Genomic DNA, 24100 nt, shown 5'->3' on the forward strand with positions numbered 1-24100 from the left:
AATGGTTTCCATTGTCCTTCAACTCACAAAAAAGGGGTCAGGGAATGCCTCCCCTCCTGATCTGGGCAGAAGAGACCCCACCACTTGCATTCCTCTTCCATGGTCACATAGGGAAGAGACAAGGAAGAAGTGAAGTTCTCTCCACTTTCCCCTAACATTTTTAAAGGGACAAGCCAGCTATTTTGTTATTGATATGTAGGTATATCCTAGGTAAGATATAGCTATGGATTAAGGCAGTAACGCAAAAGCCTACAGGCTTCAAGCCTGTAAGACAATAGCTTAGCCAAACTGATGCCTAAAACCCAAAGACTTGACATAAGCAACTAACTACTAAGTGACCCTATATCATAAGATGTCACAAGATAGAGTGCTGTAAAAACAAGTACAGCTAAACTGCTGGCAGGTGATCACAAAACACCAGTTTATGCTAATTTTGGATATTTTAAGATAGGAACATCAGCAGATGGTCAACTGCAAGAATGCTATGGTAACCAGGTAATGTATATGCTAATTTAGTTGAGGTAAAATAGTAGGTAATCTGTAAGAGGACACCCCAACATTGTTAGGATGAGGAAGTGTTGATAGTGATAGGGGGTTTAGCACCATTATGAATATGTATGACGACCATGCAACTTGTAATAAAAGGACCAACCTAGGCCTAAGCATTTGGGATCTTTCTGGGTATGCCGCAATGACGATCACTTGCCGATCATCTATGTTACCTACTTCAGTTTCCCACAAAGGATAGTGTGAGCATGCAAATGATGAACTTTTTGTATTATCCCTGTCTACTTTGCTATGTTGCAGGGTTTCTGATATTTCTGGTTGTACTAGTGAAAATATCAGATTCACAAGGTCTTCACTAAGTGTGAGTATCTCTCGCATTTACACGGGGTCCTCATTCTAACAAGAATTCTTTGGCCAAACTGGAGGCAGCAGAACCCTGCCAAACCATGGCATATTAAAGTGGAAACACTAAAGGATCCCGAATTAACCATCAGGCAACACTTGCCTTCATCTTTATCTAGGAATGATGCACAGAAATTCCTTCAGCTCTAGAGCCAGAGAAACTCCTCTCAGTTTTATGACCTCAGCAGACAGTGGGTAATGTTTTGGGAACGGATCATATCTATGGGCTTCAGGAGCTTGTCTGGCCCAGGAAGCCACAAATATTTGCTGGTTTCAGCTCTTAGTAATCATTTTTTATTATAATCCAACTGTTTCCATTGGCATGAACATTCTCATAAAAAAAAGATACAGGCTGTTTCCACTAACCAGAACCGATTACAGTGCCTAGAATAATGGAGCTCCAGTCTTGACTGGAGCGTAAGCCCCACTGTATTTACAAGTAATAAATAAAAATTATAAACAAAGCTTCTTAGGAAACCATGCAGAGAAAACGAGATTTTAAAATAGGCATATTTAAAAATAAGTTTATTATCACTAAATATAAAAATCTGACAGAGGTCTTCAAACATTTCTCAAAAACAAAAAACAACCAAACTAGATCTAAAGTATGGAATATAATTCTGTTGAGAGAATCAGCATAGATTAAAAGCAGGTTGATGCCTGACCTGCTTTCATTTGGTCTAGTATCAATGTGTTAACACCACAGAGGGATTTGTTCATCAGTCAAGACAAAGTAAAATTAAAATAAAAGGCCATGTACCTTCTCTCTTCTTAAATAGTACACATCTAAGCAATGCTCACTATAAGCCTAATTTAATGTTCATAAAATTGATGTCCAACATGTCCCTGGAAAAATTAAGGAGCTGGGAAAGGAAAATGCACAACCAAAACACTTCACTTTTCAGTTTTGTTATTTTATTCTGGAGTGTGATTTCCTTGCTTTAATTGAGTATAACTACATGGAGACATGATAAAACACAACAATACACAGGAACCTCAAATTGTTGAGATTTTTGTTTAAAGGGGTCAAAGAGCAAATATGGGCCCCTGAATGTTAAGACATAAATTAGGATAAAACAAGCTTAGTGCTAAAACCTAGTCAGGATATTGAAACAGGGAAAATTAATATATGAAATAAGCCTTTGGCACTCCTGGGGTGTCTCTCTAGTTATAGAATAAGATAAGTATATTTAAAAAAGCTAACATCCACATCTTGAGCAAGTATACAGTCTAATGCAATGGGGGATTTGTGTGCTTAAATCAGGCATCTGCACAAGTGTGCACACATATACATACACACACACACACATCGGTTTTAGACCCTAATTCAGGAAAACTCTTAAGCATATGCTTTAGTCCATCCATGTTCAGGACAGTCCTTAGATGTGTGCTTAAAGTTAAACACATGCTTAAGTGCAGTCCTGAACAGGAAGACCTTCCTAAATCAGGGGCAAAATTAAACTCTAGACCAATGGGCCTCAAACTTTCTACCTCGTGACCTCCCCCTCTAACGGTGCCCCCCACCTCCCCTAGACAAGGTTGGGAGCCAGGAGCGGAGCGTGGCCACGGTTGGGGCTGAGGCTGGAGCCATGGCAGGACTGGGAACCAGGGTTTGAAGCCACAGCCGGGAGTAGAGTCGCGAACAGAGCCATGGCTGGGGCCAGGAGCTGCAGCTGGGGCTGGGAGCCACGGCAGGGGGCAGAGCAGTGCTGGGTGGTGCTCCCATCCCACCCCCAGTGGGGGCTGGCCTGGGCCCCGCTGCATCCCCTCCAAATGTTCCTCCACGCCCACCTAGGGCAGTGCACCCCACAGTTTGGGGACCAGTGCTCTAGACCATGAGGTCCAAGTTTTCAAGTTCATTAGTTTGGCCATTTTGATTTCAGAGCACTGTTTAAACCCCCACATGAACCATGGGTACTTCCAGACTTATCATGGGATAGTCTCACTTGTGTGCTAGGAATCCGTCCCCTCCCACAATGCTACCCTGCTACACAAATGATTTTTATACACTTGGAGACCACGTGGAAGCCTAAAGCCTTTAGTTTTTTCAGGGTAGTGGGGCCCTGGATTCAGCTGTCCCTTCTCTCTCACCTTGCCTTCTTATCAGCACTTTGCAGGCAAGCAGAGAGAAATGAGTCCATCTTTGAAACTGTGCTTTCGCCAATAAGAGCTAGAAACTGTCACTACTAAAGTGTCTTGATTTAGATTTCAAAGGTCAAATTAAAACTTCCCAGAGTTTTAATGTGATTAGCAAAACACTGCAGTACCAGGGAGAGACACTTCAAAGAAGGGCAGCACATTCTTCACGAGCCCCCTTTCGCTTGGCTGTTCAGCTCTGAGCTTGGGCCCGTCTTCAAAGTCTCTGTTTTTAATCACTTTAATACACTGGCACTGTGGCTGTTTCAAACTCCCCATTTTAGCTTTGCACAGGAGACACTGTAGCCTGAAAGCAGCATAGCTGGCTGCAAAGCAGGCATGAGATGGAGAGGTCGGGTGAATGGGAGTTTTTAGCCCTGCAAGGGCTTGGCTATTGCTCATAACAGTGCCTCAAGGGAACCCAGGGTTCTTTTAACCACCTGTTGCAAAAACCAAACAGAAGTTCGGAGCACAAGTGAGGGGAGGAAGTCCACTGAATGAGCGGAACCTTTCTTTAAAAAAAAAAGTATTCTATAATGGCCACACACCCGGGAAGTGCAGTATCGACGTAGGCATAAGCTACAGCGTTAGACCCGTTCTGGAGAATACTGCAGCATATTTAAATACATAAAATCTCGCAACTACAAAAAAAAGTTTGACAATTCTTAAACCATGAAATATGTGCAATGTAATGTAAACAGTGACTGTACTTTAGCCCAAATTATTGATTTATTATAAATTACTTTTACTAAGAGTGAAAGCATATGGCCCTTAAAATACCAAACATTTGTTTAAAATTAACTTCAAATTTAAAATTTTGCTTTTAAAAGTTAAGGGCCATACTATAACATCAAGATGAGATGCCTGGGTATGTTTCAGTGATCCATTAATCTAGATCTCTAAACACTTGAGTATTAATAGTTCACCAGAAAATACCCCTGGTGCCTTGATGCTAGGGTGCAGGCACAGGCAACTGTTGATTATGGTGTGTTAAAGTATTGAAAAGGATGCTAGAGTACGTTTGTTTTAAAAATAGCAAAATCAAATCAAATAAAAGCTCATCCACTTCTAAGCAGAACTCTCTATTTGAATTATTGGGGAGCTCTGCTCTAATGTCAGTGACACAGTATTACAAAGAGATATGACCTTTATGAAAATATGCTGACAGCTATTGTTCTCTATAGTATTAGTATCAGATTGCTTTGGGATGTATCACGTTTTAGCAAACATGTGCATTGGATAGTCTGTGCTAGTGTCATACTTTTTGCTGGAGTTCTGAACTGAACTATACCAACTTCACACAAAAAGCAGCCTTGTATGGTAAGCCTACTATATTTTTGCCATGGCTATGTAGAATCCCTGAGAGTATGCAACTGTCAGACAAAGGAAATAGCTGAAAGCATTTCTAAAGGAAACAGATGTAAAACTTCATACTGATAAAGGTTAACAAATCAATGCCGTTCACGTAAGGTATGCAAAACAGGGCTATAACAGTATCAGCGTGTGGGAGTAAAACCACATTTTAATCTTGTAGCTGTCAGATCAGTTCCAAGATGCATGCTTGTTGCTTGGCTGTGAGGCAAACACAAATTCTTTTAAAACTAAAAAGTGTCAACCCACTCTGGGAAAAAACAACAACAACATGTTTTTGTCTTTGAACTTTAAAATTATCAGTGGTGTTAGTCAGAAAAATAGAAAATAAGATTCCTTTGATTTAGTAATTATAAAGAATAAGTGACTACATACTGGGCCACGGCTGGCAATCTGGTATATTGAATAGTTATTCAGTTTTGTCACTGTTTCCCTAGAAAGCCCCTGACCAGCCAATTGCAAATAAAAGCACCAGTTCTGCAAGGAACAATGGAGACGAGGAAACTCTTCTGAAGAGGAGTGTGCCCCACCTATGCAAAGCCAGTAATTGGTCTGTCTATCAGAAGCAGTAAGATTGGTGGAAAATGCCAGTTCTGAAGTTAAAAAATTCAAATGAGGTCGCTAACGGTGTTCTACTTTAGAAATTAAGATCTTCCCCTCTTTGCACCAGTGAGTTTAGATTTTCCCACTGGTAAAAATGTGAATGCTGGGATCTGTCTCCCACTATGAGAGAAGCTTGGAGCAAAAGAAAATTCCACTTTTTATTCATTCTAACTTCACAATGTTTCTTTTAAAATTTACTTTATAAGAGGATCTCTCAGTCCTTTCCTCCACTGTGTGTGTGAAAATGTAGTCGCTACTTGTGCAATCACTATCTTCCCAGAGTATCCTGAGGAGAGCTATGAAGCCAACTTCCCCACATCACCTCAGAGAAGAACCTTAGCTGTAACCCTGAAGAAACCACTCACTGGGGGACAGGGTCTGGAGTTGTTCTACTGACATTTGTGTGGATTACTCAGCATTTATGCTAAAGAGAATTACATGTGTAAATTCCAAGGGTACCTGGCTTCATTCTCTGCAGGTAGTGGAGTAACTGAAGCAAACTCTGGCCAAAAAATATTCAATTCTATATGTAAGCATGAATAGAAAATGCCTCAATTTTCAAAAGGGCTCAGCACCCACAGCTCTGGAAAAAAAAAAATCAAGCCAATTACTATTTATCTATTGCTTTTGGTGTCTCCCTCAGGCACCAAATTTAAAGTTTTTGGTCTTTTCCTATAGCTGTTTTGTGCTTTCTTCAAAATTTTTAGTGTCCTCTGGATAGAACGGTTTGAGTGCTAAGTATATAGCTGTGCTTCAACTATGGAATTATGCTTAAACAACCTGATCTATAGGAATCCAGGCACAGGGTGCATTGCACATCATTAGAATCCTCTTGGTATCCTTGATTTGCTGGATCTAAGCAAAAGCATTTCTCCTGCGAGATGGCAACAAAAATTTCAAAATGTCTCTGAAGAGTTGTTTTCTCCTCTATTTATAATGGCTCACCACTTTCCCAAGGCCTTCATTCTGAAGTGTTCCTCCCTTCTCTCCAATGTACAATGTGAAATTCATCCCATGCAGAATACCAGCAAAAGTCCTATGCACTAAAGATCTACTTAAACCCTGAAGTGGGACTAAATAGTCCAAATACCTTGTGCTGGCCCTCTACACGAGGTCAAATTTCACTGTTTAATCATCTGACTAACTACAGGGAAAGCTATTAATTCTTGACTCCAACAGTACCAGTGGACTTTTACTCGTGTCAGTGGGAGGAAAGCATGGCAAAAATCCCCATTATCCTTAATTCGCTGTCAAACCTAGACACTTTTGGATTATATACTTAGAACTGCACTAATGTGTGATGGTTTTATGAAGAACTATATTCCCCCCTAGGACTGACTCATTTCAAACCCAACCTTTTGTAACCCCCATTAGCAAAAAACAAAACCAACACCCACACCTCCTCCAAATGCTAATCTAGAAGCATTTTTATATAACTTGTTAGATTGCTGGTTGTGTTTAAACCACACAAATACCCAGCAGCAGTTATGGGATTTGGTTTTGAATAGGCCCTTTAGAAAGAAGGCTATAGGCAAACTTTTCAAAAGCACCTATGTGACTTAGACACTTACGAGTCTATGTCCCATTGACTTTCAATGATACTTAGGTGCTTTTGAAAAGTTTATTCTGCCTATTACCAGGGTAAATACAACAGGACCGATCTTCAGCTACTGTAGATGGGCGCAGCTCCAGTGGAACCAATGGGGCTTTGCCAATTTACATCAGTTGAGGATCTGGCCCAATGGCTCCAGCACTTAGCACTAAAGCCTTGTTAATGTTAACCACACAAGGGCAAAGGAAGCACTTAAGATACTAGTACCAAGATCAAGGTGATGCATCTTGACAACCTTCTCTCCCTTTGCCATGTAGAAGCCTCCCCCTGCTGGGACCTTAGCAACAAGGCTGGTGTCACAGTGAATTTAAGGATTATTTTTCTGACTCTCTCTCTTGCACACAAACACACACACACTCCCTCACAGGATGAGGCAGGAGGAGCTTCTTGGTAGAACAGCTCCAGGAGCAGGTGCCTAGTAGCACTGGAAGAGACAATCCTGTTTTCATGGACCTGTGAGGAGGTGGAGAGTACCTAGGAAAGCACAGGAAGAGCATGCCTAGTGTGACGGGCTGACTCTTAGGGGAGGCCCAGGGACTCTGGCCATCAAGGCAACACTTGCAGTAACAGCCTTTACATTTTTTTAAAACAGGGCTGCGAGTAAAATCAAGTCACCAGTATAAAACACAAGGATGCAACCCAAATTTACCTCAAGATGGGACCAGACTAACCACTCAGTTAATAAGGTAGAGAGTTCTACTGCCCCCTCTTCTGCTATCAGTGCAGCACAGCTCTCACTAGCAGAGGGGCAGGGCTAGAGCTGCCCAGATGGAGAGAAGACCAGTGAAATGGAGACTAGCATCACAACTTGGACAGGCACAGAACAGGGTGAGGGCAAAATGACGACATCAGCACAGCATCTGTGCTCCCATCAAAGCTGCCCCTCCGCACGTGTGGTGCCAGTAGCATGCACTGGAGCAAGAAGGCCTAATTCTGCTCTGTTACATTCATGTAAAAAAAAGAATTATTTAGCCCAAAGGTATTCACCATGCAGACAGTTGCGGCCTTCAAAGAAACAGCACTTCTTCATTTAAACACAAACAAGGATTAAAAATACACACGCACACCGATTCCTCCACCTCCCATGCTAAGGAAAGATACAATGAAGAGAAACGGCATTCAGAAAAGCTCGTTAACAAATGCAGTGCCTGAAGTTTTGAGGTACTGTGTCACTGTGATTATACCACCTCATCCGACTCCAAACCATGTACTTCATAGAGAGTGTCCAAGATATTCAGCTGGTTTTCCATGGCTGGCAAGTAAATGTTGAGGTCTCTCTGCATTGCATTATAAAAAGCTTCTTCCTGATCATCACACTTCTTCACAGACAGTGCTGCCACAAAGTCTTCATATGTTGGTGCTGCCCTTAAAGCTAACTGGGAGAGGAATAGAAATTTAAAATCTCGAACTTGGAAAGTGACTTTTGATGCTTCAACTTTTGCATCCCCATTATGAGACACTTTACAGAGGCCTGATTTTTAGAAAGTGCCTATACAGCATATTTTGTGACTACAAGTGGTGATTTTTTATTATCATTTTTATTTAGACTTTAAAAACATTAAAATAACCAACACGGGTACATTTTCAAAAGGAGCCTATGTCTAATTTTCAAGAACTCAGAAACTTGGAAGTCTATGTCCCATACTTTTTTTTTAAATAATTTTACCCCAAATCTTGCTGCTTCTCCTTCAATCATGAAAAGCATTGTATTTACACTTGGGTGGGACTTTACATAGTCTCACCAATACAATTTATAACAACAGACACCAGGGGGCGCTGCTAGCTTGGCGGTAGGACAACCTGTTTCTTTGGATACTCTATTTGAGTAAAGTGGGTCTTGTTTTCACAACTATTAAGTTTCAGTCTTCCCTCCAACTCTACTCTAATGTTTCATGCACTGGAGGTAAGAACATCTTGAGGAAACAGAACCTACTTCCAGAAATTCATTTAAAAATATTAGGAAAAGATATCGTTAATGACGCACTCTAAAATATTCTGACTTTATTTTTATTTTCCTAGAAAAGACCCTATATGATGTGTGGCAAGAGACATTTCCAGACTAAATCTAAAATAGACAAAAATTCTTAACTAAAAGAAAAATAGATTTCTCTGTAAAAATCAAACATTAAACATGAAATGATAGCCCTAACCCTTGCCTCTGAGGCAGAGATCTGACAAACTGAACATCTCGTTAATTCTTTCGGTACTTACATTTCAGTACATTGTATCAGGTATCCACCATAGCATAAGACTGTACAGGTGAATGCAGCCAAGATTCCGACTAGCTGAGTCAGCCATTAAGATGTTAGCCACTTACCGCAAAAACCCCTCGCACAACCCAGCCATGATGCTGCCGTAATGTCTTGCCGTAAGCGTTGTCTTAAAAGAAAGAAAAAGATAAAATAAATTCCCAACTGTATTTTTAAATTTTCTTCCAGCTCACTTCCACCCAGCTGTGAGAGGATTTTTTCTTACAACTCCACACAGCATTTCAGTGTAAACATCCAGTGCTCAGATCTGCCCCTGCTCTCAATTTCGTCCAAGGGGAGCTCTTAAGCCCATGCGAGTTAGCCACTATTCCTGTGGCTGGCAGTAGCAGTAACCAAAAGGCCTAATACTGGCTGCCCCACACATTCTCTGCACTCACTGGAGGGCCTGGGAGAATACTCTACCCTGGATACAGCTGCTCGGATTACCTGCTGGACATTATTTCATGAAAAGTGCTTTAACAATTTTCTGCAAATGAAGAAAGTTATTCACCGGTATGTTTCTTCATTATCTGACCATTTCTACAGATGGGCAAATAGAATTTCGCAAATAAGTTACCCAATAAATCCCCTGTCAATGGAAACCAATTTATTTGCAAGTACAATTTTTGTTATCTGATTAGCCCTAGCTCTGCCCATGCCTCACCCCCACGGTTCTCCTCCTCTCTAGTACTCCGTTCAGTGCAAGCTGTTGAGCAGTGTGCCAATTGCACCATACTATGGGGAAGACCCTCTGCACAGGGGCTGAGCAAACACTAGGTGCCTAGTACTGTCATTTCAGCTCTGTGCACTTTCAGCAGCTCCCACAGCCAGCTGTTTAACATCTTAAGCACTGTGCTTTCCCATGTAAACAACAGATACAGCAGTTACTGTGCCTACCTCACAGGGATGCCAAGAGGCTCAGTAAAGAAAAGACCTATATAAGCATAAAGTTTCTTACCAAGTTTTAACTTGCTTTAAGATACATTTGGGGTTGTTTCCCCCTCCCCCATTTTAACTACATGTAAACATACAGTGGGGGGAGAGGGGGAATCCCATCAAATAAAGACTCGCCTCGTACACAGTTATCTGTAAATTGGGTATTTGGCTCAAGATTCCAGTTTTCAGAGAAGGTATTTCTTGAAGGTGAGCTACAGGGAACACTAATTTTAATATTAATAAGAGAAGAACACCCAGACCCTAAATAATGGAGAAAAAGCTCAATTATATAAACAAAAAAGTAAGAACAATAAAGCAATTGGCACTTACTCAGAGCTGTTTGAATATTCTTTTCTCCATTCTTAACTTCTGTCAAAAATCCCTTCAAAAACTTTAAGCCTCTGCCAGGAAGAAACCAAAAAAAAAAAAAAAAAAAAAAATTATCACCAGATAGCCCCCACAAAAATTGTTGAGTGAAATGGAAGGGTGTGTAACATCACTACATAGGTATACAAAAAATCACTGGTTTCACATAACACTTTAAACCATTTTGGCCAAAATGGGACATTACTAAAGGCTGCTCACTGTGAGCAGAGTCCCTGTCTCACTGCCTAGGTGGAAATGCCTGGAGAAAACACAAGTGAAGTCTCCTCTTGGCCTATTCACTTGTAACAGCAAACACAATATTGACTAGACATGTTCTTCATCTGGGTAAAGAGATGGATCCATTACTAATCCCTTTCAGCCACCACTCCCCAACCCCCCAGACAGGCTGTGCTCCAAGTCAGAGTTTATGTGCTGTAGTCTAGGTCCTCTGGATGACTCAGAGGCATGGCAGGAATAGTTACCCAACAAGACTATTCAGTTATTTCTCTAGGAAAAAGTGGGTATTTAGACCTTGTAATTGGTATGCCCAATACTGGGACCATAACTGGGATGTTAAATTTGAACACAGTGTGTTTTGACTACTCCGGTGTGCAAAGAAACTAGCAAGAATTGCTTCCTGAGACTGATCTACATTGGTGAAGGGATCTGGATAATATCCTAACACCTACAATTAACCTGAAGATTTGACACCTGGCAGTTACCTTTTAAGCCACAAAAGGGCCTCTGTTGCAGAGTTTCTAACGCGTGCTACCTCAGCACTCACTTCATGGAGCACTATCTTCTGGAGAGTGTTGAACTCTTCTCTGTTGGTTATATATTTCTGATTTATTTTCTGAAGAGAAGGCAACAGTTTATACTTTTACATGGTTCCATTTTATATAACAAAAACATTCTGGCTCACAAGGGCTATTTACCAGGCCTCTCACACACAAAAGGAATGCCGGTTCCCAGATTAATTCCTTGCAGCATACATGGAGTAGTAGACTCCAAATCTGAGGGGGGAGTGCCTTGCTTTGTTCAACAGCCCCCTGACATTTTAAATCTGGAGTGGAGTGACGGGCCATGAAGAGAGTCCTGTCCATTCCCCCAGGAAAAATGAATACCTCAACTTTCAGAGAGGGAAGTTCATGCTCTGAGCACTTCAGGGAAAAGAAAAACATGGTTAAGGTATTACTACAGTGGCAGCTGGAGCAGCAGATTCTATACGAGACTCAGAATGTTTGTTTTATTTTTTTTGCAAATGTAGCTTGTTTCATATAACCCACCCTTGTAAAAAACACAAGCCAACGCAATCAGACTGTCTTAACAGGCTCTTCTTGTATATATTGGCGATATATGTTGCCTTTCCACTCTCAGTACTATCTTTCCCAGTCCTTTTTGGTTTTTACAGCATTCTTTTCTGTTAAATTGTATGTTTTTTATGCACTTGCTCAATGCTAGTAGCTACAGCAGCACCTCGTGCTGTGACAGAAGAGAAGGAGGCACGTTGGGTAAGCGAGGAAGCTGTTTATTTTCCATTTTTTAAAAGTATTTCTTTGAAGCCTGAAATAAGTTATGTTCCCCATTAGGTGTTTAATGTTTTATTTTAAGTGATAAATATTCTTTCACTTCATCCTTCGAGTAGCACACGAAACCTTTTCAAGCTTGGAGCCAAAAGTAAATGTTCAGATTCAGAGGCGGCTCATCAGCTGGTGTAAAACAGCACTGATTTCAAAGGAGCTACGCTGATTTATATCAGCTGAGGACCTGGTCTCACAACATACTCTCTGGCTTCTGCTTGAGGAAGGAAATCTAATGTTTCTTTTCAGCTTACAGCATTAACAAAGCGGATGTGGCTAGTGAGGCCTTCACTTAAAACACTATCAGTACAGAATCTAAACAGCAACTTAAATCATATTCATTAACCACTATAATCTAGCATGCTGAATGGTTTATACCAGGCCATCACTCAAACGGAGTTTAAAAAAATCTGTTACACCCAGAAGTTGGACTGTATAGAAAAAATATTCTGCACTTACAGTGCACAGTGTAATGTCCCTTTCTGCATTTTGATCTGACCAATAGGAGCATTATGCAAATATTACAAAACCTCCAGATACCAATCCCACCCCTGTATATTCCATATGCCTGACCTACCTTCACCTGCTCCAAACAAAACACACATTTCCTTTGTAAGGGTTTCTGTATTACATTAGATCCTAGGGGTACGTCTATACTTACCTCCGGGTCCGGCGGTAAGCCATCGATCTTCTGGGATTGATTTATCGCATCTTGTCTAGACGCAATAAATCGATCCTGGAAGTGCTCGCCGTCGACGCCGGTACTCCAGCTCAGCGAGAGGAGTACGTGCAGTCGACGGGGGAGCCTGCCTGCCGCGTCTGGACCTGCGGTAAGTTTGAACTAAGGTACTTCGACTTCAGCTACGTTATTCATGTAGCTGAAGTTGTGTATCTTAGTTCAAAGGGGGGGGGGAGGGAGGGTTAGTGCGGACCAGCCCTATGTCACTCTGTGTTTCTACATACAGTCATAACTGTAACAGCAAGCCAGCTGGGTAATGAATACCGTGTGGGTACTAGAGATCAGTAGACTGTAAACTCAATTTCTGCCTACCTCATGGTTTTAAACACATCTTTAAACTCTCAGGTATTAAAGATGGAACAAGCCACCTATTGCATCCAAAAGATGGAAGAGGCAAGGAGGGAAAGGAGTTCTTTAGAGTAGCACAAGAATTTATTACTTGGAATAATGGGGTGAAACTAAGCAATGTAAAAAAGTTACGTTGAATTATCAGGGGAAAACCCTATTCTAATGGTGAGATCTATAAGAATGCTGAATAGTTTTCCAACAGAAGTGATAGCAGCCTCTCCTCTCACAAGAGGAGAAACTGCAATTATTATTATTTATTAAGTACATATACTGGGGGCCAATCCTGCATTGTCTGGAGTGTGGAATAGTGGACTTCCTAAAGAAAAGGCCTATCTAATTTCTATCATTTTAAAATATTCAATAGATTGAATATGGGATTATTGTTCATATCATTAGATATCAGTTTGGTTGTGCACCCTGACTTAAAGAAACAGGTATCTACATTTATACACTATTTGTTTGGGTGTTTCAGCATCTGTTTAGTCTTAGGTAGAATATCTTAAGTTTTGTTATGTTGAAAAGTCAGTGCTAGAAATGGCTATTACCTTGATATTACCTACAAAATCCATTTTAACAGGAGCAAAGACTGTTGGTCCAAGTTTGTCTAGAAGAAAGAAGGCAACATTTTTAAAGCAGTTTCTTAGTACTCATGACTCAGCAATATCTATTTCACCTACTACCAAAAAGCTTTTCTGAATAGTTAAAAGGAGAAACAGAAAGATGGAAGTCTTTTTCTTCTTTCTGTTACAGGGCCAAAAACTCCAATCTGTACACGAGCCAAAGACACCAAAATAATAGGACCTAGCTCTTATAGCAAGTTTTATCCATAGATCTTAAAGCACTTTATAACGGAAGTCAGTATCCTTATCCTCAAATAGGATTAAAGAACTGAATGATCTTAATGAGCCTGAGCCACACCTCAGCCATTTCTCTTATTAGGCAGCAATCAAAAAGGATTCATGGCATAGCTGCTAGAGACACCGACTGTAGTGAAAGTAAGTAACCACTTACCCAAAACTGGCACTATCGCGTAACACGATTGCAGAAATTCCTCTGTGGGTATGCCGTCACCCTCCTGGAGTTCAATGTCATTAAACCTGGAGATTCCAGTATAAACACAAAGAAAACGTTAAATACTCCTGTCATACATTACCCACAAACAATGGAAGAAGGGTTTGCTTTTTTGGAAGGCGGTCACACTGCAATCAATATTTCACAAGAACTACATACTGAGTTTTGTTCTGTAAGGGACATGAATGTTTGAATGGAAATCACGAGTTTTATATACAAAGACAAGATACGCTTCGTTTGCTCACAAACAAGTATAAAAGCTGGAATCAGATCTTTGATTGAGACGCATTTACTGACAAAGGCAAATTTTACATTATGCCTGTATGGTGAGAACAGAAGGATGAGCTTATGGTTAACGCACTGGACCGGAACTCAAAAAAACTGGTATCGTGCCAGAGATTGAACCCAAATTTCCCATGTGATCTTAGTCACATGTGCTTTTGCTCCTCAGTTCCCCACCTGTGTAATGGAGAAAATGTATGTCTTGTGTGTCTTGGCTATTTTGACTGTAAGCTCTTCTCACTACATGCAGATACTGTGCCCAATGCAATTGGGCCCTGATCTCAGATTCTGAATTTGGGGGTGGGGAACTGATTATCATTGTTTCAGCCTGTTCCTACATCTCTTAAGCATTAGAGAATTCTATTTTACACTACTGCCTCTTTTGTACAGTTTCAATGGAGAAACTGTATTACACACCCGCTTCATTTGAATAAGGCAAACTAGACATGCACTGAGCCACTAGCATAATCAGATCCTTTTTACATCAGTTTCACTGTGCCAGCTTTTGCTATTGGTGAATGTAGCCCAGTGATTTTGACAGTACAGAAATGGGCTCTTAATCACACCAAGGAAAAAATAATTCTCAACCTAGAGACGTACCACAGGCAATTTAGCAGAGACAGACAGTTACTTTAAATAGAGTAATTTTCCAGCTTCTGATTAATTGACCAACAATCAAATTTTCAGAAGTTCAACAATTATTGCTGCCAGTTACTCTTGCAAAGGAATCACCCCATGGATGGTGGGGGTGAGTTAGGGAGGGAGGGAGGGAGGATAGAAATCACAAAAAGTAGTATTTAAGTGATGGACCTTTTACCATACTACTCAACTATTAGACTCCCTTGTTCCAACTCCGAGCACTACAAAACGTATTATAGCTGAACTACAAACAGTACAATTTACAAAATTATCTCCATTGGGATTTATTTAAGTGAATACGCCATTGCATGGATCAAATGCTCAGGTGATTAAGGGTTTTAACCATACAGTCTCAATATACCAGCAACTGTTCATCTACCGCATGCAGGAGCTATGCTACCTATTGTTCATGACACTGAAGAAGGTAGGTAAATCCTCTTCATTTCCTTCTCCCCAATGTGATGGAGCTGGTCCACTTATGGAATCCATTGCCAACTGCAGCGATTCGTTAGCATTGTTGCCCTCTATGGGCAGCATCTTGCTTCCTCCATCGTCTTTAACTTCATCACCTTACATTTAAAAAGAAAGGAAACCTCAATTGCTGAATGATACCAGTTATCTAATTTGAATGAGATTCTTTGACTAGTTCTTCTCTTGTTATCCACCTTATTAATTTAATGGTGTCTTCTAAGGTATTCACAATGAATGGCTCTATTGATCTTTGCATGCACAATTTTCTACAGGCACTAGCAGGACTACACAATACTGGCCACTCTTGCTACTCAAATTGGAACAGCCCCAGCTCCATGGAAGAGATGTCACTTTGTGAAATGTCATCACATCTTTTACTTTATTCTTCTTTTTCCTTTGTCCATTGAAGGGAAAAAAAATGCAACTAAGACTAAAAATGTGCAAAAGGATGGCAGTGTTTGCCTAAGATACCCTATGTGAGAGCCGTATTGAACTTCCTGGAAAAGGATTAAATGTTGACTCACACGTGTCCTGTTACCTTACCCGGATAGAAAGGGCTGTGGGAGTGGCTTGGTGGAGAAAGGATCTAGGGAACCCGAAGTTCAGCCAAGACTGGGGAAAAGGTTTGGGCTGAAAGTATATTGTATTACCCTTAATTTCTAAGGGTACATCTACACTACAGGGGGGAGTCGATTTAAGATACGCAAATTCAGCTATGTGAATAGCGTAGCTGAATTCGACGTATTGCAGCCGACTTACCCCGTTGTGAGGACGGCGGCAAAATCGACTTCTGCGGCTTTTTGTCGGCGGCGCTTACTACCACCTCCGCTGGTGGAGTTAGAGCGCCGATTCGGGGATCGATTGTCGCGTCCCGACGGGACGCGATAAATCGATCCCCGAGAGGTCGATTTCTACCCGCCGATTCAGGCGGGTAGTATAGACCTAGCCTAAGTAAATGAAAACCAAACCCAGGGAAAAGGGGAAGTGGACTTGGTTTTAGAGCAGGTGGGAAGAGCATGGGAAGTGGAGACCTCTCGTCAGACAAGGCTACACAACATCTTCACAATAGGAACCCATAGTCGTTTTCCTTTCCAATTACTGCATTTCTGATTTTTCAACTATTTCTTCTGCCTATGCAAGACCAAACTAAACTGAATGGGGGAAAACAAGGGCAAAGGAAATTCTGGAGAGCCAGTGGGAGAGCTAAATATTTGTGAAAGACAGAGCATAATTTGGTAAGCTGAGAGGAACCTTGATACCTCTTATGTTTGTGCACAAATTCTGCTAGACCACCGGTTGCTAGTGCCTGCTCTGCATAATGTACAGTAAGGGAAGCACAAGTGTTTGAGTCTGACCTAGGCTACTCAAATAATAATAATAATAAAACCTCAAACACTCCAACATAGTGTCTCAGGGCTGGATTCCATCATATACTGAATTGTTTTGATATAACCACATTAGCATAAGTATCAGGCAATTTCTGAAACAATGCCAAATCAAAATATAAATAAAATGTTTTAACTTTGCCTATTTAGGAGAGATGCCAGCTAGAGTAATTGGTACTTTAATACAATGCTGTCTGAATAGTAGTGGAATTTTCCTAAAACAAATAACCTCTTAATTTAAGGAGGAGGAGTTTGGGGTTTTCTTTTTGAAAGATATGTCAGTGCACGTATGAGTGAACTGAAGACCAGCTGCTCAGAAACATGCACACACAGCTCCCATATGCACTCTTGATAATCTGGCCTTGAGTATTTGAAAAGGGTGCCGATGGAGGGCCTTTGGGAATGAAGCCCCTGGTTCACAGAGCATGTGCAGTACAAGTGTTGCCTGAGTGCATTGCCAGTTTCTGTCAATTGTGACCCAGATGAGCTCTAGTGTGAGAGAACAGTTTAGTCCTGTACCTCTTCAGTTCTTGGTCTCTCTACCAAGGCCACCAACAAGGGTGTGAATTGTGTTGGGAAGACAACCTCTGGGAAATGGACAGAGATCAAAGTAAAACGTCAGTAATCTTGTAACAAGTGCTGACATACTCCGTCTCTCTTGGGAAGTGAGATATCTCACACTCTTAAAAGACTGTTTGTGCTTAAAAGTACAGGATAAGATTTCTTTCCATACGTTTACCTGTCAACTTCTTTTCAACATGGTTTTCAGTTGAAACGTCACAGTCTCCCTCATTAGATTTCAGATGTGAGGGTATCAGAGTGTTAAACAATGTTTGCTCACAATGATTAGTTTCTGCCTTTACGGAGCCATTTTCACAACTGTTCAATTCCATCTGCCTGATGGAGGGGGGAAAAAAAACACAAATGTAAACTAAAGAGCAAATGTAACACTTTGCTTGGCATGTCTCTTCCTATCAAACTGTATACAACAATGTGAAAGAGGGACTTGACATCCAAAATTGTTGCCAGTTCTAGATTGCTGTGAGAAAAATGTTTGTCTAAAAACATTAGAAGGAACCATGTGGCTCCAAAAATGTTTTTCCAGTGTGTATATTTACTGAAACAATCCTAAAGCAAGAATATGGAATATTTGAGAGAAAAAAAAGTAGATACTTTATTAAAAAAGAGGGGCACAGCCAACTTAAAATCCAGTTGGGTTAAAAAAAAAAAAAAAGGTAAGGGGCAGATATTGTATCTGAAACAGTCCTGCTGCCACAGTTTTAGTCATATTTCTTCCCCCCCCCCCCCAGATATCTTTTTCTCCATTGTTTTCTGAGTGAACAGCCCAAACATAAACAACAGGTGAAAATGGCCATACAAGTGGGAAAACAAACTATACACAACAAGTCATCAAATGCACAAAGAACTCCTCCCAATCTCAGTTATAGTAATTTAAGGTATTACTTGTAACAATAACATGTAAAAAAGTTTTCAGACGAAGTGCGTTGCCTTTAAGGAACTGTTTGCACAGTTAGAACAAAAATCAAAATTTTATACTGAAAAGGAATTAAATATTTACTGGAATTAGTCTACTGTTACTAAAACTAAGAAAATCCAGAAGAGAGATTACCCTTTTCTGCAAACAGAATATGTTTTAACAACTCTTGTTTTTTAAATACTCGGCTTAAAAGATACATCAGAGACCTGGGGAAAATGTATGCTTTGCATTGGAGGCTGATAGGGGGCACGTCACCAGTGCAGATGAAGGTGGTTGGGACAGACCAGATTTTAAAGAAATGTTCCAGTGGCACATTATACTGGCATTGATGGCATTATTGGTCACTGCTCTGATGGACAGCTCATTCACTGCCTCCTGATACCTTTGTTTTCTGCAGCAGCATTCATAATGGCAATGCAGGGAGCAGAAACCAGAGGTGGGGAAGAGAGCAGTAAAGCGTGTGTGAGATGGTTGGCTAGCCACCACCAGCAGAAAAGCATAATAAGGATAATGGTAAGAGAAGTAGCCAAGAGGGAAAAGTGTGAGCGAAGTGAAAGAAAATCCACTTAGCAATAGAGTTTGTTCTTGTATCTAGTATTTGCAATATCATCAATACATTAAAAAAAAAAAAAACACAACATAGGAGAGTCAGACATAACCAAAAAAAATTATGCCGTTCTGGGGGGGAAACGGGAAAGGGGCGGGGGGAGAGTGTCACTGTACCTTTCTGTTGTAGTGCTACTGGAGGAGACGGGAGGGGTTACCTATAAAAACAGAAAATTTATCCTTAAAATAAAGCAGCATTTTGTGCTCCTCAAACTTTACATTTATTAACTCAAACGGAAGTCAATGAGGAAAATTAAGCTTATGCTTCATACTTCCCTGATCTGGGGCCATATGAACATATGCAATGAGGTTTGAATCATGAAAATATCGGACCCTTCTCAGGTAAACGATCTATTCCGAAGGTTACCGGGCAAAGATCAAAAGAGAGGCTAATCCCCAGGCAGCGTACTGCCTACCTCCACAAACAAAACAAACTAAATATGGCAATCCTGTGGGAGCTGGGGAACTGGAGGGGCCATTGTGAAAGGCTGGGTAAAGGAAAATGAAACCCTCTTCCTGAGTATGTTTAAATTAAAAAACCCTACACACGCCAGATGAAAAAACCATGTATGCCTTCCTCCCTTCATTCTAATCTGTTGTTAGCCAGGAGAGTTGCTCCAGCTTTACAAATATGCTTGGGGAATTTGAGACTGTGATAGTGAGACCAGTGAGATGAATTCTCCATCTTCTGGGGAGCTTACGATTGCAGACTTGGTGCTGGGGTTATTTTTAAAATTTATTTAGGGCTTCCATTCCAGCTAGCACACAGTCACAATATTCTGGGCCATGGATATTCACAGCTGGATCAGGTCCCAAGTATTACTGAGCAAGGAGTTTAAACTGCTATTAACAGTAAGTGAATGGTGACTTAAATGTACAGTTGAGTCCTGCATCACTTGCAATCCATATGACACACCAGGATGTCACCAGTGGTGGTTACTATCTCGATCCTGGGCTAAAACCCCCATTCCTTACTACCACAGCTACTACTTTCCAGGAAAGGCAGTATGCTTTCCATGTTGAGATTGACAGCAGAGATTGCACAACATTACCTTGTTTGATTTGAGAACAGCCAAGTGGGGAGATCCCGATGGGGTGTGATGTAATAATTCAGAAGAGAAGGCCATATTTGCAATCTGCATACATTCTTCAAGAGTCTTCAGGAAAGTGTTACATGTTGATTTCAACAGAGCTCCCATATCAATTCCATTCTGTGAAATAACCAGATGGCAAGACACTTTATTTGCCATCAACGTCTAATTTGGAAAGACTGACGTTTACAAAACCCATCATCCCAACAGTCGTGTTTCTTAATCATCAGAAGCTCAATATCTTCAAAGAACTAAACATAAGAGGCCATCTTATCACAGCGATGACAGCAGACACTATTGGGATTGCATGAAGATGTTCCTGTTGCTGTCAGCCTCCTCTGACACCAATCTCAAAACGCAGCATTTCAACAGCAACATCTATTTATATGCCACTTGCCCAGAGTTAAAACATGGTAAACACATGCGATGGTGAATTCAGTATTGGTCCAGGACCTGACATTCTGCTATTAGGTTGGCATGACCAGAGGACACCATGGCAAGAGAATGAAAAGCTGACAATTCAAGTGGCCTAGGATAACATTATTTATGTATTGTACCTCTACCCAATGAAAGGTGACTGCAATTGAACAAGGTGCAAAACAAAGTACTATGCTGGCACCAAACCCCTACTTTGTCTACATAACATACTCTGGACAAAGGGTTATATCTGTCCTGACCCTTGTGTATTAGATGCAACATAGAAACATGTTATTGATAGCGGATTGCTATTAGGTTAAACCCTTGCAGCTCTGAATAATCCATTGCCAGGTAAAGGGACACTAAAAATATTGACTAATTTTCCCCACAACACTGAATTATGAAGTGGGTAAATACAACAATTTTTTGTGTGTTTGTTACAACAGTTCTAACAACTGCTTACTAGTCCTTTATACAAGACCAAATTAGGCACAATAACATTACTACCACCACACAGTTTGTTAAATCCATCATCAAGACTTCAGCCAGTGTCTCTACTTGGCTGGCTAGGACACCACAATAACTCCCCTTCATGCAGTCAGCTGCCAGCCCCGCAACTTGTGAATAAAATTCCTCTGGGAGGCACCACAGGAGGACTATACAACTTGGAAAACCACACCTCCTGTCCGAGAGGCTAAGTTTTTCTCACATATAATCCTTCCACCTCCCCACCCCTCACATTGAGAAGGAGCATACCCTCTTCTTTAGAAGGCCATTCCCAAACTGAGCTCCTTCTGTTAGGAAAGCTTGTAAGAGATGCCTCTGGAACTGGTATTTCTTTTCTAATGCGAAACCAACAAATGTTGTTAAAACTCCGAAAGCCATCACATGGGCCAGTCAGCAAGTTTCTTCCTTTAGTTGAGTTTCACTGTGGCTCTACATTATCTTAGTCATTACGTATTTAGCCTAAGAACAGAACTGACTGAAGGAGGATTTTAGCAGTCCTGGACTGCAGTCTATTTAGGATCAGGTGCTATACACGTCTTGCATAGCATCTCTTCATCAAGTATGTGCACTTTATTCCTGGAAACATGAACTATATGCACAAGATCAGTGAAACCATATTTTTTTTGAGGCATTACTATCATGATCATAGTTACTGTATATGACCTCAGTACTAGCCAGCATAATGGATAGCAATACATAATAAAAATAATATATTGCTAACTAAAGTCTGTTGCTTAGGTACTTTTTTCCTATGTGCATTCAGCAGGAAAGTCAGTGCAACATTAAACTGGATAACATCCTTCCTTAAGTCATGATGGGTTCATTCTGTGAGGTGTTCAATCCACAGGACAAGTCCAGAGTGCTCAGCACCCAGTGGGATAGGGCTGTATGAAAACAAAGTTGTACCTCTGATTCTGATACACCACAAATGCTAGCTTCCTTAGTTTTATCCACTTGCTGAACAAGGAGGTCACAGTACAGTCTAAGCTCTGACATTTTGGTTTTCAAGGCTTCGGTGTTTTCAGTGAGCTCTAAAAATGAAACAAGAAGAGAGTTGGACACGTCCCATCAGTCTTGCAGTAGACGTTTTTGGAAAGTTGAGGAAATAACTAGTACTATTTCAATGCAGTCCAACCCATCCATATTCTCCATTAATCTGAAAACGTAAGCCTTAGAACTAGGATGCCCATATGTTCACTTTATGACAGTTGAAAAACATGCACCTTTTGATATTTGCCAACACAAACAGGAATAGAGTGTTCCAGCTGAGCTGTTAAATTATAACACACAAACTTACTACAAAAGAGAAAGAAAAGAGTCTCAACCACAAGATGTCTGACTTCATGAGCCTTTTTATTCAAGGACTAAATCCCTACATACTATGATGTGCCTGTTTGCTAAATAATCTGAGATATAAATAACAGTTGTCAGAGGGTCTTAGCTCCTTGTTTGTAAACTACAGGAGGGTGGAAAAGGGAGCTTGACAAAGACAGCTCATCTTAACATCCATCTATCTCATTATTCATAATTAAGGGACCTGAATGCCTGAAAGCCAGTTTAAAAAACCCCAAATAGATTATGAATGATCCCCAAATTAAAAAAAGTTAATTTTGTTAGCTGAAAGTATTTCAAGTTCAGCGAATGCACCCCGAGTATTTCACCTTGTGACAGTGTGTCAATTTGTGAATTTCATCTTGCTTTGTGTCATTTTATTGATTAAAATGTATAGCCAATTAATTTTGACAACACTTGGGTTTCAATATTAAAAATGTTCAGGAGACCAAATTACCAATGTATTGTCTATAGACAAAACAGTCTTGTACAGGAAAGAGAGATAATACGTCCCCAATCCTTCTGAGAAGCAGGTTCTCACAGCATGTTCTTTTCACCTTGTGCAGAAGATGTGTTCCCAAAATAAGCCCCCAAACCCACCTCTATTTATACTAGACCTGATTACAAATAAAAAGCATGTCGTCATCCAAGACTAATATGAAAATACTGGGCCCCAATTACCTTGGTTTTTTGGTAGCATGGTGTTCCCCTCTTATATTTTGTTTTTGAACACAGAATTCTGAACTAAATGGGCCACTCCTTACCTGTACCAGGGTAGAATACTTACATATCTTGCCTTTGACAGTTTCCTTATGCCAAATGCTGAGTTATACCGTTACAAGGTATTGTGGGATACTTACAAGTGAATAAGAGTAATCATAACAAGATTTCACATGATTGCCCAACACTTATATTTAATATACACCACATTAACACCATGTGCATAATACTTTTAATGCATGGGTGTGTAACCTATATGCACTGGCTAACAGTTCACTATTGTAAACTTGCATTGTGGAGTAGACCCTGCATTTTGTGTCTGACTCTTTGTGACTCGTGTTGAGAGCCAGTTTGAATTGGTGTATTTATAGTCTGATGCGATGCATAGCAAGGCCAGAGATGAAGGGAAAGTTTCTCACCTTGGGGAGAGTTAACACAGGAAGTGTCACCCAGATGGTGCCAGATTATTGACTTGCTAATGACTCTTGTCTGCTTTCCCACCCTCTATTCAACAAGGGTGTTGAGCAGGAGAACTCAGATGTCTGGAGCATGGGGCCTCACCCTGGGACTCTTCTCCAAGACTGTGCTTATTAGCAGGAAGGTTTCTGCATGGAAGTCGCTGACCACTGCCAGCAGCAAGAGGGACTTGCTGCAGGGAGACAAGGGCATCTCCACCTAGCCCAAACACGGGCAGATCTCAGAACCAAAAGACTTTCAGGAGCGGTGAGGACACGGAGGGAGGGAATTGCTGTTTTTCCCCATGATCTGTAAGGATATGTCTACACTGCCCAAATCACAGCTCTCCAGGTGATAAAAATAACCACCCTGAACAAGCGGTGGTAGCTTTATTGCCGGGAGCCACATGCTGTCTATACTGGTGCTTTTCAGCGCTAAAACTTTTGTCGCTCAGGGGTGTGTTTTTTCACACCCCTGAATGACTAACGTTTTAGCGCTGAAAGTGGCAGTGTAGACACAGCCTAAGTCTCATGTGCATTCTCAGAGTAAGCGTGTGTATGTTTGTTTAAGACATTCCTTTGAGAAGTCTGGGTGTTCCCTATTTAACTGTCACAGGATCCTTGAAGGCTTAAGTAGCTATGGGGATTAATTAGTTTTTTCATAATTTAAAATAAACCAAAATCAGAATGTTCAAAGTCAGAGTTAGGGTCAAGGTCCTACATCTCTGATGAGGCCTGATTTTCAGAGGTGCGGAAAGCCTCCTGCCCAGGTTTGGA

General features: G+C 40.9%; 1 protein-coding gene across 4 annotated transcripts in view; it reads right to left on the reverse strand.

Annotated features, from left to right (window-relative positions):
• Window positions 1-1417: 1417 nt before the first annotated feature.
• PLEKHA8 (pleckstrin homology domain containing A8) overlaps window positions 1418-24100 on the reverse strand; it is a 40233-nt gene continuing 17550 nt past the window's right edge. For 3 of the 4 annotated variants that reach the window (XM_054020047.1, XM_054020046.1, XM_054020048.1), the window contains 12 exons: window positions 21723-21847; window positions 19854-20012; window positions 18919-18959; window positions 17437-17594; window positions 15242-15410; window positions 13861-13946; window positions 13395-13453; window positions 11118-11342; window positions 10905-11035; window positions 10147-10217; window positions 8949-9010; window positions 1418-8007 (listed from right to left, as the gene is read on the reverse strand). In XM_054020047.1, the coding sequence (XP_053876022.1) occupies window positions 7810-8007; window positions 8949-9010; window positions 10147-10217; window positions 10905-11035; window positions 11118-11342; window positions 13395-13453; window positions 13861-13946; window positions 15242-15410; window positions 17437-17594; window positions 18919-18959; window positions 19854-20012; window positions 21723-21847 (1484 nt within the window). In that variant the 3' untranslated portion in view covers window positions 1418-7809. The remainder of the gene's footprint in view (window positions 8008-8948; window positions 9011-10146; window positions 10218-10904; window positions 11036-11117; window positions 11343-13394; window positions 13454-13860; window positions 13947-15241; window positions 15411-17436; window positions 17595-18918; window positions 18960-19853; window positions 20013-21722; window positions 21848-24100) is intronic. The other variant, XM_054020049.1, reaches the window with a different exon arrangement.

Source organism: Malaclemys terrapin, chromosome 2 (genome assembly GCF_027887155.1).
Source record: "Malaclemys terrapin pileata isolate rMalTer1 chromosome 2, rMalTer1.hap1, whole genome shotgun sequence".
NCBI classification, from domain to species: Eukaryota; Metazoa; Chordata; order Testudines; family Emydidae; genus Malaclemys; species Malaclemys terrapin.